Source organism: Mya arenaria, chromosome 17 (assembly GCF_026914265.1).
Source record: "Mya arenaria isolate MELC-2E11 chromosome 17, ASM2691426v1".
Classification (NCBI taxonomy): domain Eukaryota; kingdom Metazoa; phylum Mollusca; class Bivalvia; order Myida; family Myidae; genus Mya; species Mya arenaria.
This window is the reverse complement of record NC_069138.1, coordinates 34,154,598-34,176,539: the sequence shown is the minus strand read 5'-3', so window position 1 is coordinate 34,176,539 and position 21,942 is coordinate 34,154,598. Positions and strand designations below refer to the sequence as shown.

General features: G+C 41.3%; 2 protein-coding genes and 1 non-coding gene across 8 annotated transcripts in view; 2 read left to right on the top strand and 1 right to left on the bottom strand.

Moving 5' to 3' along the window:
• Positions 1 to 5,432: 5,432 nt before the first annotated feature.
• Trnah-gug (transfer RNA histidin (anticodon GUG)) lies at positions 5,433 to 5,504 on the bottom strand. The gene has a single exon. It is a non-coding gene; the product is annotated as a tRNA-His (tRNA).
• A 9,820-nt stretch (positions 5,505 to 15,324) lies between these two features.
• LOC128223088 (meprin A subunit alpha-like) lies at positions 15,325 to 18,513 on the top strand. Of its 2 annotated transcripts, none has more exons than XM_052932331.1 (2): positions 15,325 to 15,416; positions 17,183 to 18,513. In XM_052932331.1, the coding sequence occupies exons 1-2, from the start codon at positions 15,390 to 15,392 to the stop codon at positions 18,506 to 18,508; spliced, it is 1,353 nt and encodes a 450-aa protein (XP_052788291.1). In that variant the 5' UTR covers positions 15,325 to 15,389; the 3' UTR covers positions 18,509 to 18,513. The 2 variants fall into 2 exon arrangements, with proteins under 2 accessions (XP_052788291.1, XP_052788292.1); XM_052932332.1 differs by lacking the exon at positions 17,183 to 18,513 and adding an exon at positions 15,702 to 17,004 and having other exon boundaries at positions 15,340 to 15,416.
• Positions 18,514 to 20,331: 1,818 nt separating this feature from the next.
• Positions 20,332 to 21,942, top strand: part of LOC128224867 (uncharacterized) — a 26,797-nt gene continuing 25,186 nt past the window's right edge. For 2 of the 5 annotated variants that reach the window (XM_052934950.1, XM_052934949.1), the window contains exon 1: positions 20,336 to 20,902. In XM_052934950.1, coding sequence (XP_052790910.1) covers positions 20,627 to 20,902 — 276 coding nt within the window. In that variant the 5' untranslated portion in view covers positions 20,336 to 20,626. Of the gene's footprint in view, positions 20,903 to 21,942 lie in introns of all 5 variants that reach the window. The other 3 variants (XM_052934953.1, XM_052934952.1, XM_052934947.1) reach the window with 3 other exon arrangements.

Below are 21,942 nucleotides of genomic sequence, written 5' to 3'. Positions count from 1 at the left end.
GGCGACAGGCGATTCTGTTGTGACGGGCGATGCTGTGGTGACAGACGGTATTGTGGCGACAGGCAATGCTGTTGTGACGGGCGATACTGTGGTGACAGGCAATGCTGTGGTGAAAGACAGTATTTTGACAACAGGCAATGCCGGTGACGGGGGATTCTGCGGTGACAACCAATGCTGTGGTGACAAACGGTATTATGGCGACAGGCAATGGTATGTAATGGGCGGAGCTGCGGTGACAGACGATGCTGTGGTGACAGACGGTATTATGGCGACAGGCAATGCAGGTGACGGGCAAAGCTACGATGACAAACGATAATGTGGTGACAGACAATGCTCTGGTGAAAGACAATATTTTTGCGACAGGCATTACTGTGTGACGGGCGAAACTGTGGTGCCAGACAATGCTGTGGTGTCAGACGGTACTGTGGCGACAGGCAATGCTGTTGTGACGGGCGATACTGTGGTTACAGGCAATGCTGTGGTGACGGAAGATGCTGTGGTGACGGAAGATGCTGTGGTGACAGGCAATTATGTGGCGTCGGTCGATTGTGTGGTGACAGGCAATGCTGTGGCGTCGGTCGATTGTGTGGTGACAGGCAATTCTGTGGCGTCGGTCGATTGTGTGGTGACAGGCAATTCTGTGGCGTCGGTCGATTGTGTGGTGACAGGCAATTCTGTGGCGTCGGTCGATTGTGTGGTGACAGGCAATGCTGGGGCGTCGGTCGATTGTGTGGTGACAGGCAATGCTGTGGCGTCGGTCGATTGTGTGGTGACAGGCAATGCTGTGGCGTCGGTCGATTGTGTGGTGACAGGCAATGCTGTGGCGTCGGTCGATTGTGTGGTGACAGGCAATTCTGTGGCGTCGGTCGATTGTGTGGTGACAGGCAATGCTGTGGCGTCGGTCGATTGTGTGGTGACAGGCAATTCTGTGGCGTCGGTCGATTGTGTGGTGACAGGCAATGCTGTGGCGTCGGTCGATTGTGTGGTGACAGGCAATTCTGTGGCGTCGGTCGATTGTGTGGTGACAGGCAATGCTGTGGCGTCGGTCGATTGTGTGGTGACAGGCGATGCTGTGGTGACAGGCGATGCTGTGGTGACAGGCGATGCTGTGGTGACAGGCGATGCTGTATCGCTGTGGTGACAGGCGATGCTGTGGTGACAGGCGATGTTGTGTTGACATACGGATGATATTGTTTCTGCAGAATGAAACAGGAACACGTAAATGCAAGTTTATGTTTAAAGTATATTTATCGAAATTTCAGGTGCACGGCGGTGGATGACGATGGCGAGGAGATACTAGGAGCCATCCTGCAGTCTGCCTCTAACGAAATGGATGCCGGAAGTCTCATTTGTGACGTCATCGACCCACTTGACGTCGCCCCGGTGACGCGGTTGCATGAGCACCTGGTCAGCTCTATAATTCGAGTATCCTCGGAAAACATCGGCCAAGTGGCTGCTCTGGTGAGATACTATGCTATTGTTTAGCAATAAACTATTTTTATTTTTCGTCTAGTTTAAGAACATGGTGTAATATCTGATACCAACATCAACTCAGGAACATCCGACAGTATTACATGTACAATTTATCGCCACATAGTAACGTCAATTGAGAGTATAGTTATATGGGGGTCAATTATAATCCCATTGTCGAATACATTCGGAACTCTTCGGCCATTTTTATCGAAAACAGCCTCGGATGTATATTGATGGTTTACTATGTCAGAAATCGGTACTGTTTAACTATGCGGCAAGTAGGTTGTTTTCAAAAAAATGGCCGAGGAGTTCCAAATGCGTCGAATACCCTCGTTCGACAATTTCCGTTGTCCTACTTTCATCGCTCATGATAAATAGAGTGTAACGGAATCGGTCAGTGGTGGAACTCATTTGACTTAAATGACCAAAAAAAAACAAACTAACGCATATAAATTGTGTACATAATAAAACATAGTAAGAATATTTTGGAGCTTTTTACTGGTTATTTTTTAACTGAACCCAATTCAAGTTTTGTCAAATAAATTAAACATAAGTATGCATTAAAATAAAAACAAGATAATGTTGGCATCAACCTATAGGCATAACCTCTTCGACTCATTTACTGGCCCACAGCTGGGAAAAAAAAAAAAATGACTTTACGTCGAACAACTCTGATGTATTAAAAGTTTTCATAGCAGTGAAGCCAATCCTGGGCAAACAAATGCACGTGCAATTTGATTCAGGTTATTTTATTGAAAGAAATACCTAACAATTTAGGGCAGTCGTAATCCGATAATAAATTGTCGCTCTTGGGCCAGATGTGTTACGGACATCGCAGTTTTTTGGTATCGACGAATTTTGGTAGTGATTAGCTGCTACCAATTGTACGGTATTTTAATAACAAAGGGCGATTCAAATGCTCAAATTGACCGAAAAAACGGAAATCATGTCTTGATGTGGATATGGTAAAACAGAAGCAACAAAAATAACAGCAACAACAGCAATTCTCTTAAAATGTTCTCATCATCATAACTTTAAAAACGTCTCAAACGATTTCCATTGCGCGATCCCGATCTTTCCAATAAATTTGTCTCTACCATTTTGGAAATCACTAACAAAACGCATCGTTTCCAATATCAACAATCGCGGCTAGTGTAGTTAAAATTAGTTCATTATGTTATTGTATTCACGCGTATTTTCATCTTTACCGCATATGACGACGTCAATGAGTATGATGATGGCGGCGGTGGCGACGGCGATATTGATGATGATGATGATGATGATGATGATGATGATGATGATGATGATGATGATGATGATGATGATGATGATGATGATGATGATGATGATGGTTGTGGTGGTGGTGGTGATGATGATGGTGGTGGTGGTGGTGGTGGTGGTGACGGTGGTGGATGTGGTGGTAATAATGATGATGATGATGATGATGATGATGATGATGATGATGATGATGATGATGATGATGATGATGATGATGATGATGACTTGTATTTACGCGTACTTGTATGGTGGTGGTGGTGGTGGTGGTGGTGGTGGTGATGATGATGATGATGATGATGATGATGATGATGATGATGACTTGTATTTACGCGTACTTGTATCCTTTTCCCAGAACGAGCTATTGTTGTCAGTTCCCATCGCTCACTGGTACGTGGAGCCGTGGCAGGAAGTCGTGGTCAGACGGACGGACAAACATGGAAACTGGCGGGAAGTGGACTTACAAGCCGACATCGTCAAGATAGACGACTTCCCGAAGGTATGCTTGTAATAGAGGATGATGATAGTTAGAATCAATCCGTTTATGTAAAAGGCGCACAAAATAGGTTGTTGCAAAAACATGTTTGTTTGTTTTTAAATTTTATTCATTTTCATGTTCAACTCTTTTAACTTAAGTCATAACAAAGCATACGATTAAGGTAAAAATTATAAGTATCTTCCATGGCAGAGTGTGTAAGAGAGGTTCATCCCGACCCGAGCGTAGTGTGTTTTGCGGAAACGAGGTTTACCGAGTTTCCGCAAAACACCCTGCGCAAGGGTCGGGATGAACCTATCTTACACGAGCGGCTATGGTAGATGCTTTTCTCCCACTTCGGTTAAACAAAATTAGGTAAAAATGTATTTTTTGCTGGAACTCTTTTTGCGCGTAGTGAAAATAACGCGTATGGATATTTGATAACTTGTGGTTGTCATGGATATGCGCGCATTGATTCAGATTATGTTAATAGTCAAAGCGGTCTCAAAATAGTACTGATGAGAGTGGAGCATTATTTCATTAAAGGTGCGTGAAAACTTTTTTATGGTGACATTTGAAGCGAGAAATAGTTAATTAGCATTCTAAATATTGCCACAAGACATGGTTTCTATGATGCTACAGACGACAGTCTTCAACAAGTGAGGTAACTTCAATGTGGTGACCATTAAAAAGGAGTTCCATACGGGCATTTTATCTTCGCCCGTGGGCAAGATAAGAATTTCTAGCATGGTTAAACTATTGGATCTACTTATCTGAGGTGGGAGAAAAAATATTAGCCGTAATAAATGTTGCTGTTTTAAATTAATAGCCAGGTGGCCACGAATTCCCCAGGTACAATATCGTCAAAATATCGCTAATATTTTTTATCTGTACCTAAAGCATATGCATTATTTTTGTTTTGTTCATTAAAGGCCAATGAGTTTAACACGATCATGCATTAAAATAAAAACAACAACAACAACAACAACAATAACAACAACAACAACTTGTCTTGCTTAGCGTCAACCTATATTGTGCGCCTTTAAGATAAACGCGACAGAAAGTTTTGGTTGAACTATCATGTTTTATTTATTGTTTATTATTTTTGAAGTTAACCCTAATGGAAAATTATTATTTATCATTGATTTTGTTAACTTTATTTGTTTTGTGCATATCTACCCCTTTGTCTAGAATAATGATATCTGTCATGTGTTCCCTTTTCGGATAGAAAAAATCGAACCGAGGGCACCTGCGTTGCCAGGTAACGAGGCGTGTAATTTTTATTTACTGCATACGTCAAGAAGGTCCTTCAGTATCACGTCTTTTAAAGGCCTAGTTTAAGGAATGTTTGGAATGATGATTACCTGCTGTTCACCCCTTGTTAAATGCACTGGTCTCACAGTAGGGGCCAATTTCCTGTGTACTTGTTTATTGGCTCAGGGCCATAAAAGGTTGACTATTTCTATGATTAAACTTGAACTGCACAGCCGGTAACCTAGATCAGAGGTCTGATAGACAGCACAAGGCAATAAAGATAAAGATCAATACACTGAAGTTGTGAACTATACACAGTTTTAGGGGGCGGGGGGGGGGGGGTCACTTATAGAAGGCTTAAACTAGGCCTTTAAGGGTTATTTTGTATTTAATATATATTTTTGTAAGGTTAATGTTTATGGAACTCATTTATTGACATCTCATAATAATGGTTACATGAAGTGCAAAATAAAAGAAATCAAAAGTATTACGTCACCGCGCGTGACTCATCTGACATGGGGGGGGGGGTGCAAGATGGAGTTTTCCAGCACGGCTGAATATAATCGGAAATGCATATCAGGTGATGATACAGAATGAAAATACAATGATTCAATAGAAAATGTGTGTCTATGTGAATAATTTCTGACTTCGTTCCAGGTATATTACGGTGTTCACGTTCCACTGACTGACACCGGATGTGTTGCCGTGTTATCACGTCCCAAACTGACCACCGTGACGTTGTCGACACGTGACCAGATCGTGCACGCGCTATCAGACGACAGGGTTAAAATGAAGGCGTTCGCATCTGACGAGGAAAAGGAAATTAATATGCAGGTGATGATTATTTCTGGTATCATTAAAAACTTGAAAGTAAAAACATTTAAGATCAATTACAATTATTGAATGTTTTCACTAAATAACGTCAAAAATAATATTCAGCGACTAACAGAGCCTATGCCGTGACCAGGATTCGAACCTGGGTTGTCGCGGCCACAACGCGAAGTACTAACCACTATACGATCACGGCTAACGCGCTGAACTGGTTAGAGTGTAGTTTTGGCAAATTTTATCCGGATCTATACATTTAACTAAAGTAGCTAGTACTTAACGGCCCATTTTAAGTCATAGATTTAGGGCAGATATTAACGTTGATTATTTTCTCAAGCGCGATGTTTCTTTGAGGGAATTAAGCCGTTCAGTGAACTTGCCTGTGTGTAGATAGGCAACTTTTAAACATATATCTGGGAAGTTAAACAAATAAGGTTAAAGCTTTCTGTCAGTTTCTTTAATAACAGACATCTTAAAAAACAGTACAATCCGGGACAATGTTCACTAGAAGGTCTAGTTTTATTTTAATGTTCTTAAAAAATATGCATGTACATACCAGATTCTAATATTTTGGACTAAAATAGCCAACTTTTCCTCGGGGTGGGTTTGAGGCCATATCTCTGTTATCGCAAATATGCCTCTTTTTGGAGGGGGGAGGGGGAGGGGGGAGGCTATTAGACGGTATTAGAAATTGCGCCCGCTCTAGCGCTTCAAACTGGATACGTATTTAACTAGAATTGACTCCACCACATTCCAGGTGGTCCCGGTGGAGTTATGTACGGTAGAGGATTTCCAGGCCCGTTACCATGACAACAAGACGAACAACGTCATATCCTCCAGCCCGCTTCTCATCGTTAACGTTAACGACAGGGAACCAGGTAGGATTAAATGTATCTTTTGGTAGTCAATAGCTTTCACCTCAAAGCCCAATGCACAAGAAATCAGGTATGCATATCTGTTGGGAGTCAAACTCGGCTATAAATGCAATTCGTTCAATCAATTTGTCGCTGTCAATTAAACACATTGCTAACCTGTCTAGTCGAATTGAAGGAAAGTTAAGTTAATATATTAATTTTTGGAATTTAAATAAGATGTTTATCATGCTGTCGGATATATATCAGATTTATTATAAATTAATCAGTTCGGTCATTTCACGGTTGTTAAGATATCTTCATATTTGTACAACACGCATGTATGTATTCTTATACCGAAAACGGTGTTTGAAGTACAAACTTTCAAACTCAATTATGTATTTCAGAGTCTTTGGTGTTTGAAGTTCCCTATGTGACGCCATCGACGCGCAGGAGCGGCTCCCCGTCCCCAAGTCGCTGCTCCTCTCACCACGGTCGCCCGGAAGATGTAACCCAGGATTCCTTGTCGCCGTACGTGGGGACCGGAAATGGCAAACTGTCGCCCTACCACTCAAGTTCCGGTCGCTCACCGCCGTCACCGCGCCACCTGTCAGTAGCCGCGCCAATGTATAAAGGTTAGACCAATTAAAACAATTCAGATGTGGAAATTATCACATTGCTTTCGTGCGTGGCTGTATTTATTTTTACAATTTACATTTTACGAGTGTTTCCATTCGACAACATCGCGTGATGTTTAAGATTTTAAAATGATTTTTTGTTTTATAAGCCGATAAGGCATATCTTAAAATGGACTTTTTATCATGAAGATTTTAAAATAAGTGTTTTGTTCTGTAATGTCCACGATCTGTGTTGTACAATGCATAAATAATCTAATTGACCATGCTATGAAATCGAGTAGTTTGTATTTTAAAATTAAATTGTTTACCGGTAACTGTGAAGGGCTACTTATTTAATGTGTCTGTTATTCCAACCAGACCCGAGTCAGACAGCCTTCCACTTAGTTAATATTGATGAGAATGGCGAGGTGAAGATCAAGCTCATTGAGAACAAAGAGGAGCGGTCCGCCACCCCAAGGCGCTCGATGTCTCCGGAAGTACCGCCGCCAGCCGACAGCAGCTCGCTGAAGTTCTCCGTGTTTGATCGCACAGCTAGGTATGGGCCAAAATAGGTATTTGCTTGAAACCTTGATATTATCGCAGAAAATGTATTCACATACCATATACTATACATCAATTATGATTTCCACTGAACTACATACATATATTGTAAAACATTATATCTGCTGACATATTAGGCTGATCGCCGTTGAAACCCGCGGCTCCCTGCTTTACTCTGACGTCCAGCACGTGACACGCGCTTTCGTGGATAGCGTGGTGCTGCATCGCGTGTCGCTGCTTATGCTGCAGGACTCCCGGAACCCGTACACCATCGCGTTGTCCGCCACCATCCCCCAGCCACACAAACGGACGGCCGTCAGGAAGAGGCAAAATACTTCTCCCACCAAGAGTGAGGAAGGGGTTCTTAAGGAAATACAAGTCAAGGAGGGTAGGTTTTTTTTCCTTTTTATGAACGTGTCTATGCCTTAGGACTATGTAATAGTTAGATGACATGAAGTAAATTTTTAATGATTAAGAATGGGCGTAGTGAGCGTACACATTGTCAACGCAAAGTCTGACGCAGGGAATGTGTATCGGATGAGTGGCAGTAGGTGGACTTTTAAACACCCGCGAAAGTTGAAATTCTTAATGATTAAGCTTAGTACTTAATAATTAATCTGCAATTTCATTGGTTGAAAATGTATTCTAAAGCCAATCAATACAAAAAAATTGATGTGATTTATTGTACAGGTTGTCCACGTCAAATTTGGAAAATTGATACAGAACATTGAAATATAACATGCACATTGAATGCTGCCTTCCAGAAATACTGAAAAGCCCTAAATATTTTATTTCATTCCGCACGAAACTATTATTTCGACTGATCGGATTTACTGCACGTAATTTTCACAAAACGCAATAAAATATGCAATTAAATGCTATTGTATTTAAGCGACCGCTCCTATCCAAAAAAAGTCGAAAAAAGACATAAAACACTGTCTTGCGCAGACATGCTGCATCGATCGTCGCGAAAATATGGCATTTAATGACACTGACCAATCCCGGAAGTTAAAATGAATACTTTGTGGGTATTTTCTGAAAATTGCACTAAAAATTGAAAAATAAGGTTATTATTGGTCAGGTTATCATTCTAAACGATAACCTTGTGAGATAAACATGATGTTTTCTCAATTGATTTTTCTTATTTTAAATGAATATGTTTATTGTCAGGGGCGGTATTACTAAAACAGCTGAGGTCATTTGCTAACTTAAGTCATTTGCCTAAGTTAAATATCTCACTGACCATTTGATATAATAACTTAATACTATCTGAAATACTTCATTTTAATTGAATTCATTGAATAAACATTAATTTACTCTAAAATCCCTTATATTTTTATTATTATTTAACTATTAACATTTTAAGATTAAGTCTTAAATTATGAAATAAATTAAGATTTATTTTTATTATCGCCCCTAGTCTTTACGGATTTAAGACTACGTACACACTATATCCGCAGGTGACGTAATGGCCATAGTGTTCCGCGGTAACGTTGAGGTCCCAAACCATCGTGAGCTGATGTTCAGTTTCCATGGTTATCGCGGCATCCGGCGGAAGTTCGATATCCAGGTGTCCAACCCGATGAGCCAGCGTTCGCTTCAGACGTACCACGGCGCACTGCAGCTGTTCAGACTCAACGAACCCAGATATAAAGGTGAACACATGTAAAACTATAGTTTAAGCGTACTGTCAAACCCCGTTAAATCGAACTCCCAGGGACCGGCGAAAGTACCTCGAGCCTCGCAAATTTCGAGCCAAGCGGGAATGCTTACATTCAGTATAATGAAATCGGTCCCTTGCATCAAGCTCGAACTAACGGGGCTCGACTGTAGTTCATTTGTCTCATTTCAGCTCTGGATCGGAGTCAGGTGCCGGGACTGCGAGGCGGGTGGGAGCTTTGTGCGGAATTTCCACTACTGCTCCCCAAGTACCAGAAAACAACGCCGGTCATCATCAACAAGGCACCAGTCTCCATCAGGTTCCAGGGTATGTATACAGACGACACAGCCATTCCCTTAACGTACAGACCTCCAAGGGTATGTATGTACCCCTTCTTTCTCCCGTGTGGACATTCAAGGGCATATACACATCCCTTCCTTTTTGCCGTGTAGAATTTTGAGGGTTTGCTTATTCTTTTTCCGTTTACAGAGCGGAAGGGTGAATATTCACCGTTCCTGTTCCCGTGTGTCTTGGAGTCAGGGATGACTGCTTAACGCAGTATTTGCCTTTATACGTTTTATTCACATTCATTGTAATATATAAAATAAACATAAATAACTAAACATAACATAAATGAGTAAAGCTGTTTTAAAGCGGCCACCAATCTGTCAGGAACAAGAAAAATCTCAAATCAGGGTTGTCTCCCTCAATACAATCGATAATATATATTTCACAGCTCACCATGTAAAAATTCATATTTTCTAGATCCTTTGACGGTTGACTTCGTCCGGCTGCTGTGCACTGAATTGGTCGGGGAGTGGTCAAGGTTTGCCCGGGCACTGGGCGTCAGCAACGCCCGCATACAGGTCTGACTATTGTTGCTGTTGACGAAGTTGTTGTTGTTATTGCTATGGTAGTTGATGATGATGAAATTGCTGCTGCTGCTGAATATGATGATAATGATGACGATGATGATGATGATGATGATGATGATGATGATGATGATGATGATGATGATGATGATGATGATGATTACAACCGTACGAAGTTTGACTCATTACAGGCGATCAAGCAGCAGCACCATAACGCAGTGAACGAGCACGTGATTCTTGACGTCATTATCAGCTGGATGAAGACACGCCCACTCGCCCAGGACAAGGTTAGTTGGTTGTTGGGGGAAAAGTGGAAGAGAGTTCACGTATAACAAATACAAAGCAGAAAAAAGATTGGTTTATCGCTGCATTATTCATTTCGGCTGTATATTAAAAAAACCTAACTTAAAAACCATCTGTAATCACAGGAAAACCTAGTTGACCAACGTGAATTAAAAACTAATCAAGAACGACAATTACAAAACGATAATTAAGGAAGTCAAGAGTTTCCATAAAGGCCTTGTCCGAAGTTATATTAAAGTACTTATGTATCTGTAGGTGGATCCGGTGATCACTGCTCTGCGTGTCTGCAACAAGACGAGGCTAGCTACGGAACTCGCCCAAAGACAATCATCTATCAAGTCGGAAAAGACCAAACACGCTAGAGGTAAGACTCACTAGCGGATTCCGACGGGGGCGCAGCCGGCAAGGCCCCCTCCCCTTAAAATCGTCCAAGTTAACCTTTTATGTAAATATCGGAGACAAAAGTGTTTAATAAACAAAAAATGGACCATTTCTGACTTAAATTGTTAAAAAATTCATGGGGAGTCCCCCCCCCTTGAACATTTAAATCATATACATTTCGGTTATGAGGGAGAGGCGCATGTGAAAAGGTTGCGCCCATAAATTACGCCTCATGAAACGTCAATTCCTGGATCCGCCCCTAAGACTGACACAGCATTGGAATTTATGTGTGTCAAAACTGTTATTGATCATCTGACAAGGTTTGACGACGATGAATCCATTAGATAAGGTGGGTTTGTTTTTGAAAAATAGGACCGCGGTCATAATAGTAGTCATCACCAAGAGTCGTCGGCATCGTTATCGTCGTGGTTTCTCATGGAGTATTGCTTACTCTAGCTCTTTTAACTGATTATTCATAAAAGTTCAAGCTATTCAACGGAATAATGTTTGTCAGTAAATATGAAAAGGTATAGAAATATAAACCTAATAAATTTATTAAATATTTGTCGAGTTATTCCCCTTTACCAACTAAGAGCAGTCGCTCGCGGTGCTCTTGTTTAATTTAAAGGGACTCGCTCATGTTTTGTAAAATAAACATATTTATGACGAAATTAAGTTTGGCAAATCATCAGGATTGTTAAAACTAAGATACTGACAGCTGGAAGCCATCAAAAAATGTTGATACATGGTCAAATATTGTCTTTGAAGTCCACGATTTTTTCAATAGTGTTACTATCGCTTTTCAACAAAAGGCTTAAGGGCTGAATAATCCCTCATATTATGAGAGTCCTCGTGGGCGAGCGGTTTTGTTGTCATTTTCTATTTGTTTCTTGAATGTAGCGGCGTGGGTTCGCCCGTCCTACCCCGCCTCTGAAACTAGGCTTTTTGAACTTGTTTTTTTTTTTTTTTTGTAATTTCGGAAATAGAAAAATGATTATTATTTAGTGTTTCAGATGCATAAACGTAAAAATGAATCTTGTCCAAAAACATGAGCGAGTCCCTTAAATACCTTATTTTAAAATGCAGAGAAAGGTCTTGAACGTGCCTTCAGCCAGATCGGTAAAAGCAACACAGTGTCCACAAAATGGCGCAAAATATTCAAAAATCTGATTCTCCAAGACGGGGGTAAAGTCCCCAACGTCACAAAGGAGATTGACGAAAATCACGTAGACGATTCTGCTCGATGCCAAAGCGCCTTGGAGCACTGGAAGACACATTGTGAAAATGCAAGCGTCTGGAAACTCGTAGACGCTCTCCGAGCAAGCCACTGTGGCGTCGTGGCCGGTGAGGTTTTTACTTAATGCATATTTAATTTACTGTCTTCAAGATGGATGTAGTCGAAAGTAAATCTAAAACTACATAAAATGTAAATGCCTTTTTTAATCTTCAGAAAACTGTCATATGATATACCATGAAAATGATTGCTCTGATCACCATTTTTGGTGTTACAACTTATTGACAAGTATTACACGGTTATAACACACTCGTTTCGTTATAAATGTAATCAAATCCTCTTTTTCAGATACAATTGTCGCCTCAGAGACTCGACTGTCGAAACGATGACAAATTTCATCAATATAAGATACCCCTTTCACGGTGACGAAGTATAAAAAGACTACAGACCACTACACTTTCTTGACGTTAGCGTGTAGTGACTTTGAGATGAACTAATTGTTTTGTCTGTCTCTTTTGCAACGTTTTTCGAGTGCCTGTTAATTTAACTTATGTTTACATCTATTGTTTTTATTCCTGTTAACTTGTTTTTGTTTTTATTTTATCTCCAACGCTTGAGTTAGATAAGGACTAAAAGCAAAGACAAATGGAGTAACTTCTTGAATTTTAACTGAATTTCCACAATATTAGTACATGTGTTATGTACATCGTAAAATTTATCTATGTAACGGTGGTCTAAGTGACCGCCTATCACCCGTGTGGCTTTTGATCCTAACCTTTGAATAATTTGCAGTTCGTGTCCATTATTTAAAATGGACGTGTTTTGCACACCAAACAAACACGAACATATCTAAAATTAACCATAACATCACACAGGAGTGAATGTTTTTAAACAAACTACGGCGATGATTTTGTTAGATGCTTTTTTCATCATGAACTACTGTCTGAGCATCACACAAAGACTGCTTTTATAGATAAGTTTATGGTATGATTTAGTGCCTTGTATACAAAAATTACGATCTTTGATCTAAATGTGTACTAACAGGACCTTACCGCCCTGCACACTAATGTTCCCACGTACTGTGTCTTGAAGTGCAAGACAATGATAACGTCAAGGATGCTCATCGTTTTTGCCTGTTTAACGACCGTCGAACGATGACGAATATGGAAACTAACAAATGAACTTTTGAATTAAAGTGATTTCAAACAGGATAGCATAATTGCGCTACGTCTTGTCTTTATTCAAACTTAGCCTATCGCCAGGACTAGTCTATATCCAAACCTAGCCTATCGACACGCCTAGTCTATATCTTCGCCTAGAATAAATCCACCACTAGCCTATCGCCACGGCTAGTCTATATCTCCAGTATAGTCTATATCCAAGCCTAATCTATATACACACCAAGTCTAGTCTATAACAACTCCTAGATATCTACACCAGTGTGTGTATACCACGTGATAAATTACGTCATATATGCTACGTCGGAAGTTCATTTTTAAGTCTAAACGAACGTCTCTTTAAATACAGTCGAACCCCGTTGGCTCGAACTCGCTTGGCTCGATTTTCTCGCTGGGTCGAACTGGATGTTAAGGAACAATTAAATTCTTTATAAATGTAAGCACTACCGCTTGGCTCGAATTTCCTGAGGCTCGAGGTATTTTCGCCGGTCCCTGGGAGTTCAAGTCAACGGAATTCGACTGTATCCTTCTTTACTCAGTATCCTCGTCTAGTCTTTATCCACGCATAGCTTATATACATGCCTAGTCTATATCCACGCCTAGTCTATATCCTCGTCTAGTCTATATCCACGCCTGGTCTATGTCAACGCCTAACCTATACCAACGCCTAGTCTATATCAACGCCTAGTCTATACCCACGCCTAGTCTATATTCACGCCTAGTCTATATCTCCGCCTAGTCTATATCCACGCCTAGTTTATATCCACGCCTAGTCTATTTCAACGCCTAGTCTATATCCTCGTCTAGTCTATATCCACGCGTAGTCTAGATCAACGCGTAGTCTACATCAACGCCTAATCGATATGAACGCCTCTATATCAACGCCTATTATATATCCACGCCGAATCTATATACACGCCTAGTCTATAGCCACGCATAGTCTTTATCAACGCCTAATCTATATCAACGCCTAGTCTTTATCAACGCCTAATCTATATCAACGCCTAGTCGTTATCCACGCCTAGTCTTTATCAACGCATAGTCTATATCCTCGTCTAGTCTATATCCTCGTCTAATCTATATCAACGCCTAGTCGTTATCCACGCCTAGTCTTTATCAACGCCTTGTCTATATCCTCGTCTAGTCTATATCCTCGTCTAATCTATATCAACGCCTAATCTATATCAACGCCTAGTCTTTATTAACGCCTAGTCTATATTAAAACCTTGTCTATATCCACGCATAATCCATATCTACAGCTAGTCTATATCCTCGTCTTGTCTATATCAATGCATAGTTTATATCCACGCATAGTCTATATCCACGCCTAAACTATATCGCGCCTAGTCTATATCCACACCCTGTCTATATCAATGCATAGTTTATATCCACGCATAGTCTATATCCACGCCTAATCTATATCAGCGCCTAGTCTATATCCACGCCTAGTCTATATCATCACCCAGTCTATATCCTCGTCTAGTCTATATCAACGCCTAGTCTATGTCCACACCTATTCTATATACACGCCTAGGCTATATCCTCGTCTAGTCTACATCAACGCCTAGCCTATATCAACACCTAATCTATATCAACGCCAAGTCTATATCAGCGCCTAGTCTTTATCCTCGTCTAATCTTTATCTATGCCTTGTCTATATCGTCGTCTAATTTATCTCCATGCATAGTCTATTTTCACGCCTAGTCTACGGGTTTTAACGGTTTTAATCAATTTAACTAAAATCTCCAATCATGTTTTACAACACTTCTTCTGGAAAACCTAATACATAATGAACTATCTAAGAGTTGATTCATAACCGTGCATCGCAGTTGTGTTATAGCCTGGCCCCCACTATCACGGTTTTGGCTGGGAGTGTCAACGGTTGAGAAACTAGTGGTGATTCGTGACAAATCAATATATTCGTAGTCCTTTGTAAGAGGATTGACCTCCTAATTAAGTTTAGCTCACTATATGTGTATTCAGTTAACATTCTTAAGAGTGTTTTGGCTTTAAAAGGAACTTATCTTTATGATAATCAAGACGGACTCTTTTTTATCTAGTAAAATCACGATTACGTAAACATTTTGGCTAAGGGGCAGGCTTTTACTTGGGGGTTATCCACCTCATAGCCCTTAAAGGCCTGAATGTGTCAATCGATCAAGTGTATGTGAAATTGATTAGAAAATATTGTTAATAAACAACAACATCAAGTTTTGGCCTGCAAAGGAAAATAATACGAACACTCACACATATGAAAACAAAGTCGTGTTTACGAAAAGTACAGGGTCACCGCCGTCAGAACAGTACATCCACGAAAAGGAGTTTCATATCTGATAAGTGACTATTTGGAACTACTATGACACCATCAGTATAAATAGCGCCGCTTTCTGTTCCTTACCATTATCAAGTCTCTGTTCTTATCGGTGCATGTTAAATTTTCATTTTAAACTAAAGGTAGGTAATAAAAAATTATAATGTTTTTAAGCTGCACGTAAGTTGTAGAATTATGTTCTTTATTAATAATGTTCATTCATAATTGAGGTCCGGTTCTTGAGTAATGTGTTTTTTCCAGTTGCATATTGAAGAATGGTCAGGAAAAGAGGATCTGATTACAGTTATTGTCACAAGCATGTCTCTAGTACCAGTTACCTTTTGGCCTCGTATAAACATTGTGCAAGAGTTGAAATAAGAGTAACCTTGAAGAACATCGGATAGAATATAATACTGTTTTATTTCCAGTCGACGCACGTAGACTTAACAGCGCAAAAGGGAGAAGTCACAAACCCATGTCTACGTTTGTACTGTTGACTGCCGCCGTCGTGGTGGCCGCGCCGGGGTTACTCGGGCTGCACGTCAGGAATGCAGTTACGGACCCGAACCGCCTCTGGCCCAATGGTATCGTCCCCTACACCTTCCACATCGGTATCGACGCGTACCGAAAGGTCCATCTCCTTGCGGCCATGAAAGAAATGGTGTTGAGCACGTACAGTAACCACAAACAATGCGTGTACTTCGTTCCCCGGACGACGGAGGTAGACTATGTCGAGTTTCAGTTTGCCGCTGAGGGAGTGACGCCCGGAAGCTCAATAGGTCGCGCCGGCGGGAAACAAGTGTCGACTATCCAACATGACATCACTCAAGATAGTATTTTAATGGCGTTAATGTTTCTAATCGGCATCAACCCAGAGGTATCGCGGCAAGACAGGGACACTTTCCTTGACGTTGCGATTTCAAATGTTGTTCCGGCCATGCTCAGCAACTTCCGTATTGAGCCGAATACGGACACCTTCAGGCAACAGTTCGACTACGACACTGTAGTCATGTACCCTCCATACTTTGGAGCGGCCAACAAGTCGCTCCCGACGATCAGGACGAAGAACTCCGGCTTTACCATCGGACAGACGGTCTCAATGAGTATCGGGGACGTAAATTTGGTCCAACATGCTTATCACTGTGCACTGGACGCCAGTCACCGTATTGACATACTCGGCAATCTCGTATTCGAATGCCACTTCCATACCGATATGTGCCAGTTTGTCCAAGACAAGGAAGACAACTTCGACTGGACGCTGCAATCCGGACCTTCTCCGACCCCCGGGACGGGACCTATGGCAGATCACAGCAGCGGGGCCGGAAGTTACGCCCTGGCGGAAGCAAACGATCATCACAGCCAGGTGGCTCGCATGAAAACGCCCTCCTATCAAGCCGGAACCTACTGCTTCGTAATCTGGGTATACGCTTACGGCCCGGACGTCGGAACTCTCCGCGTCATACAGACGGACAGCTCCGGTGACAAAACCATAATTGCCATTCAAGCGACCCCGATCAGCCAGTGGTACCACACGTCTAAGACGATCGAAGCCACATCCCAGTTCTACGTGAACGTTGAAGCGTTCATGGGCAACGAAGAGAGGGGCGATCTCGCCGTCGATGATGTGTATATTTACAAAGGCCGTTGTATTGACTGGTACTAGCTGACATGCTTAGGGCAGAAAAATATTGTTGCATGTATTCGGCAAATAAAAGACTCAATATATGTCAACGAGTTTTTGCCTTAACGTCATTAGTCGGATTTTAAGACAATGGCGCGTATGTTTACAAAATAGCGCGCCCCACCCCATTGCTCGATAGTTCGATAGTTAAAGTTTTCTGACGTTTTTTTTTTAAAAAATACTGTTAATTTTCCCTTAATTGCGAATGTTGATATTAATACATTTCAGGGCTCAATCATGGCAACAATGCGACTCGTCGCCACCTTGTGCGCAGTCTTAACCGGAGTTGAATGCCTCAGCTTCTCCAAAACGTTGTTTAAGCTTCCACTTATCGCTGACGAGATCATTCAAATCTCTGACGTCTTGCTGAACGCCAGTGCAAATGAATCAAGGGACATTACAGTGGCCCTGAAGCATAGCCTTAACACTCGCAACGTCCTGACGAGTCCACAAGCGCTCTGGCCTAGCGGTAAGGTACCGTTCGAGTTTGATTCCAACGTGCCCGCGTTCACCATTGTGGAGCTGCTAGCAGCCATGCAGGAAATAGAAATGAGCACGTACAGCGGCGGGAGGCCTTGCATCACGTTCGTGCCTTACACCAACGAGAACGACTACTTACATGTGTCTTGGACCAGCGGCACTCAAGGCTCCACCGGCATCGGGCGCTCCGGGGGCCGCCAGGATATGACGGTCAATTCCGCGGGAGGGCGTGGCCATGATGACAATCTGGACATTCTCCTGACTGTCCTCGGTCTTATTCCGGAAGTGATGCGTACTGACCGGAATAATTACCTAAACATTGATATCGGCAACGCTGTATCCACGGAACCGTATCGTATTCTCACCGGACAAGGAACCAGTAATTTCGGTCAGACGTTCGACTTTGAGTCGTTAGTTCTCCAGGATCCCTACCTGTACGCCAAGAACCCAGCCTACCCCGTGGTAACATCGAAGTTGAGCGGACATGTGATGGGACAAAGCGTCTCCTTGAGTCCCGGGGACGCCACCTTAATCCAAAATGCCTACCACTGCACCGTGGACAGCTCCAATGTCATCAATTTGCTGGGCAACCTCCCTGTCAAGTGCCACTTCCACACCAACCTGTGTACGCTCACACAGGATTCTACAGACGACTTTGACTGGGTCGTGGCGTCAGGTCCCACAACCACAGCCGGAACTGGTCCTAACGCCGACTACAGCAGCGGCTCCGGAAAGTTCGCTTTAGCGGAAGCGCGTAACCATCATAACAAAGTAGCGCGGCTGTTAACGCAACAACTTCCGGCGGGCGAATACTGCTTACGTGCGCAAGTCCACGCCTTTGGCGCTGACGTTGGCGGACTCCGAGTGACAGCGAAGCACTCCGGAGGGGGCGCGGACATACTGAATCACAGGGGGGCGTTCCCGGTCAACAGTTGGTACCATATTTACCTAACCATCACGTCCAAGTCGGTCTTCCAGGTGCAATTCGAGGCGACCATTGGCAGCGGTGACCAGGGTGACATAGCCATCGATGACATTTACATGTATAACGGACAATGTATCGAGTGGGATTAGAACCCAGGGGGCGGGGGCATTGTGCTTCGACGGTTTGGGTTAACTTGCAATGAGATGTTTTACCCTTGATAAGAAAACATTAAATACTGAAAACGCTATTGACTTAAATGTTGAGCATATGAAAATAGCATCATGATGTTATATATTTAGCTCACCTTTGTTTTATAATGAGTAATCGGCTCTTTTGGTTTAAGATAATGTGGCTGGGATTTCTGGCGAAATCGAAATTATTTATCATTGAAAATGTGGTTGTGTCATTTTCTAAAATATAATCATGCGATCCTCATTCAATGACAAGAAAGACGATTAATCTTTTAAATGTTTAAAATCAACAACTGTTTGGATAATTAATCTGAGTTGATTTTGCTTTATTAAATTCAATTACGTCTGAAGCAATACTTAATTTAAGGGTCTATTTTCATACACAAATACGCTCATAGCTACCTATAAGTGGCATTAAGAATTAAAATGCTCATTCATTTAACTACATCTTTACAAATGGGCTTAATATAAATATCATTTATTTCAAATTTCTTTACTTCACTGACTAAAACAAACATGCTCTTGAGATAACCGACTATAACCCATCAAGGTCTGAGTTACGACCCTTGAGTAATCTTCATTTATCGCTATAAGGGTACGATTAAAAACCCTCTTGTTTTAGGGCATCAAATGCAGTATTATGTAGATTTTAGATGCCAAGCGACCGATACTATTTTGATATTATTTTGAAGGGGTTTTATGATCAGGGAAAGATTTCGTAAAATAAACAAAATAAAATATTACAAATGAAGCTTGTGTAGGGTTTGATAAATTGCTAGTAGGCCAGTTCATGTCTTATTTCAAAATCAAACTGCAACCACTTAATATTTAATGTTTTCTGATATTTTGATTATTAAGTGACCGGGGTCATTTCAAATATTGAAAAACAAAATATGGAGTCACCAGATTCAATATTAAACATTACTACTAATGACACGACCTATTAGTCAATCTATGCATCAAAGAAGTACAGTATGAATATTATTTTCGGATAACAGGTGTAGTTCCGTTACTGTTAAAGTAATTATAATCAATATAGAAACAAACGACCCATTCCATGTCATTGAAACTGAAATAATTTCACTTTGATGAAATCATTATTTATCAAATATTGAATTATTCAATGCAATACATATTTGCATAACATAAATACAGAGTGCATTAAATTTTGCGCATGTTGACGGTTGCGATACATTTTCGATATTTGCGTTAAAGGCTTTAAAACCACAAACGCTTAATTTTCTACGTTCATACTCCAGCGTGAGCATAGACAACATGTGATTTAAATTGTAAAGTCGACCCAAGCGAGATCCACCCTACAAAATTTAAGTAAACTAAACTAAACTCAACTCAATTTAACCCAACTCAACTCAACTCAGTTTATTACGAAATACGTTTAAACATGCTTAAAGCAAATACAACTCATGAAAATACATGAATTTATGCAGTATCAAACAGCTTTTAGTTAAATTGAAAAATAATTACTAGTTTCTTAACAATTAAATTCATAACAAATACTTTAATTTAAGAAGTCATAACTTGCTTTACTCAGGATCGAGTATGATAACTAATTGGTTCGACGAGGTTCTTTGCCAGATCTTATTTGATACTCGTTTAAACCATGCTTATGGCTTATCTGATATATTTGAACAACCTGCTCTAGCGATTGTTTTTGACTACCGTATACGGGCAAGTCAAACCCAGGGTTGCAGGTTGCCTGACATGGGCATTCATTCTTCATAGTGATCCATCCGTGCTTTGAAACAAGACACCGTCACAAAGCTTTTGTGTGCTGTATTGTTTTATATCATTAAATTGAGTACGGATAATTTAAAATTTAAATATCTATTGTTTCAAATAAAGACCCTAGTGTTGACACATTATTAAGTTTCTGAAAAAGATTGCTAGTCAGAAGATGTGGACTTGAAGTAATGGTTTTACTTTTAAACATGAATAATACAAGGACATACCTTTGAAGAAAAAAGAAGGACTAAACATACGTCAGAGATACATTTGTTCTGGCGAATAAAGGCACATAATACAGGAATTAATTATATTGTAATAAAATTAAAGAAAATGCCAACGCGCGACTGGTACACGGTACAGCGAGATTACGAGGATGAAGTACGGCACAAGCCCGCTGATGACGTCAAAAAGCGGATCGTGATTCCTGAACCGGTGCCGGCTGGAAATCGCCTCGCGCATTTTATCCGCTCCGTCCACTGGAACTCGAAGGGGATGCTGCCGTCTACCGCCGGATCCCAGCGCTCCTACGATAAGTACAACACGGTCACCAAGCTCTCGTTCCAGGGACCGGATGGCTTCCATATAGCTCCCGGGGAGGCTGCAGGGGTAGGTCATAGGCTATATTTATGCACCAGTCAATTGTAACCACGCCTCCCCCAGGTCAGGGGAATAGCGGGGTCTTTGACTATCAGTCCAGCCAAGCCCGGATAAAATCCCCGGCCTGCGGGGACGTACTGCTGGCAAAATCCCCGCGAAATGCCCCCGCACCCCAGGGACCATAGATAGGGCCCGCTATTTTTGGCACGAAGGCAAACCAAAGCATTCACCCGGTACTGCATGGCCACCTGGAAGGTAAAACACGGTATATTTCCTCGGCTATCCCCGGAATACCCCCGGGCCTGGGGGCCGTGGTTACAAAAGACTGGTGCGTTACGTCCTTAGAATAAGAAGATATCAAATTTACAAGTGTCGACGTTACTATCAGTCTTTGTTTTGACAGGCATCATGAAATAATACATACCGACACTAGAATTCAGTCCGTAAGAATAACGTTAGTTCAATCTCCGACGAATGGGAAGGGAAATAAGATGCCATTACTTGTATGTTATTTATTGCATGAGGCATTCCCTCCCTTAAGTCAATTTACTGTGTTGTAACTACGATATCTGGTGAACGCGTACGTAGTTCTTTAACAAAATAGTAAAACAATACAGTAAGCACACAAATAAAAACATCTTAAGGCTTAAATCTGCTGTTCCACAGACTATCAGTTTTGATACTTTTTAAAAAAAATCTGACAATCGGCTGATTTTTGCATCAATGCCTCCAATTTTGTCATATTTGATCATTCTTGATATAGCAGATCTCAATTATGTAACGCGTATGGCCATAAGACATCATTATTTTAACGTAGATATGATAGTCGATCTGATCTTTTGTCAGCAGTCTTTAAATAATCACTGGTTTCCAGTCATTTACGAAAAAATGGCTCATTCCTGATAAAAACAAAACAAAAACAAAAATATCAATCTTTGGGATTGCAGCTTTAAAGTTACAGCGTCTGCATATACAGTGTATTATGAATGTAATAATGATTATGATAAAAAGAGCAAAACTAAAAAGAGTCATTTGATTTTTTCAAGAGG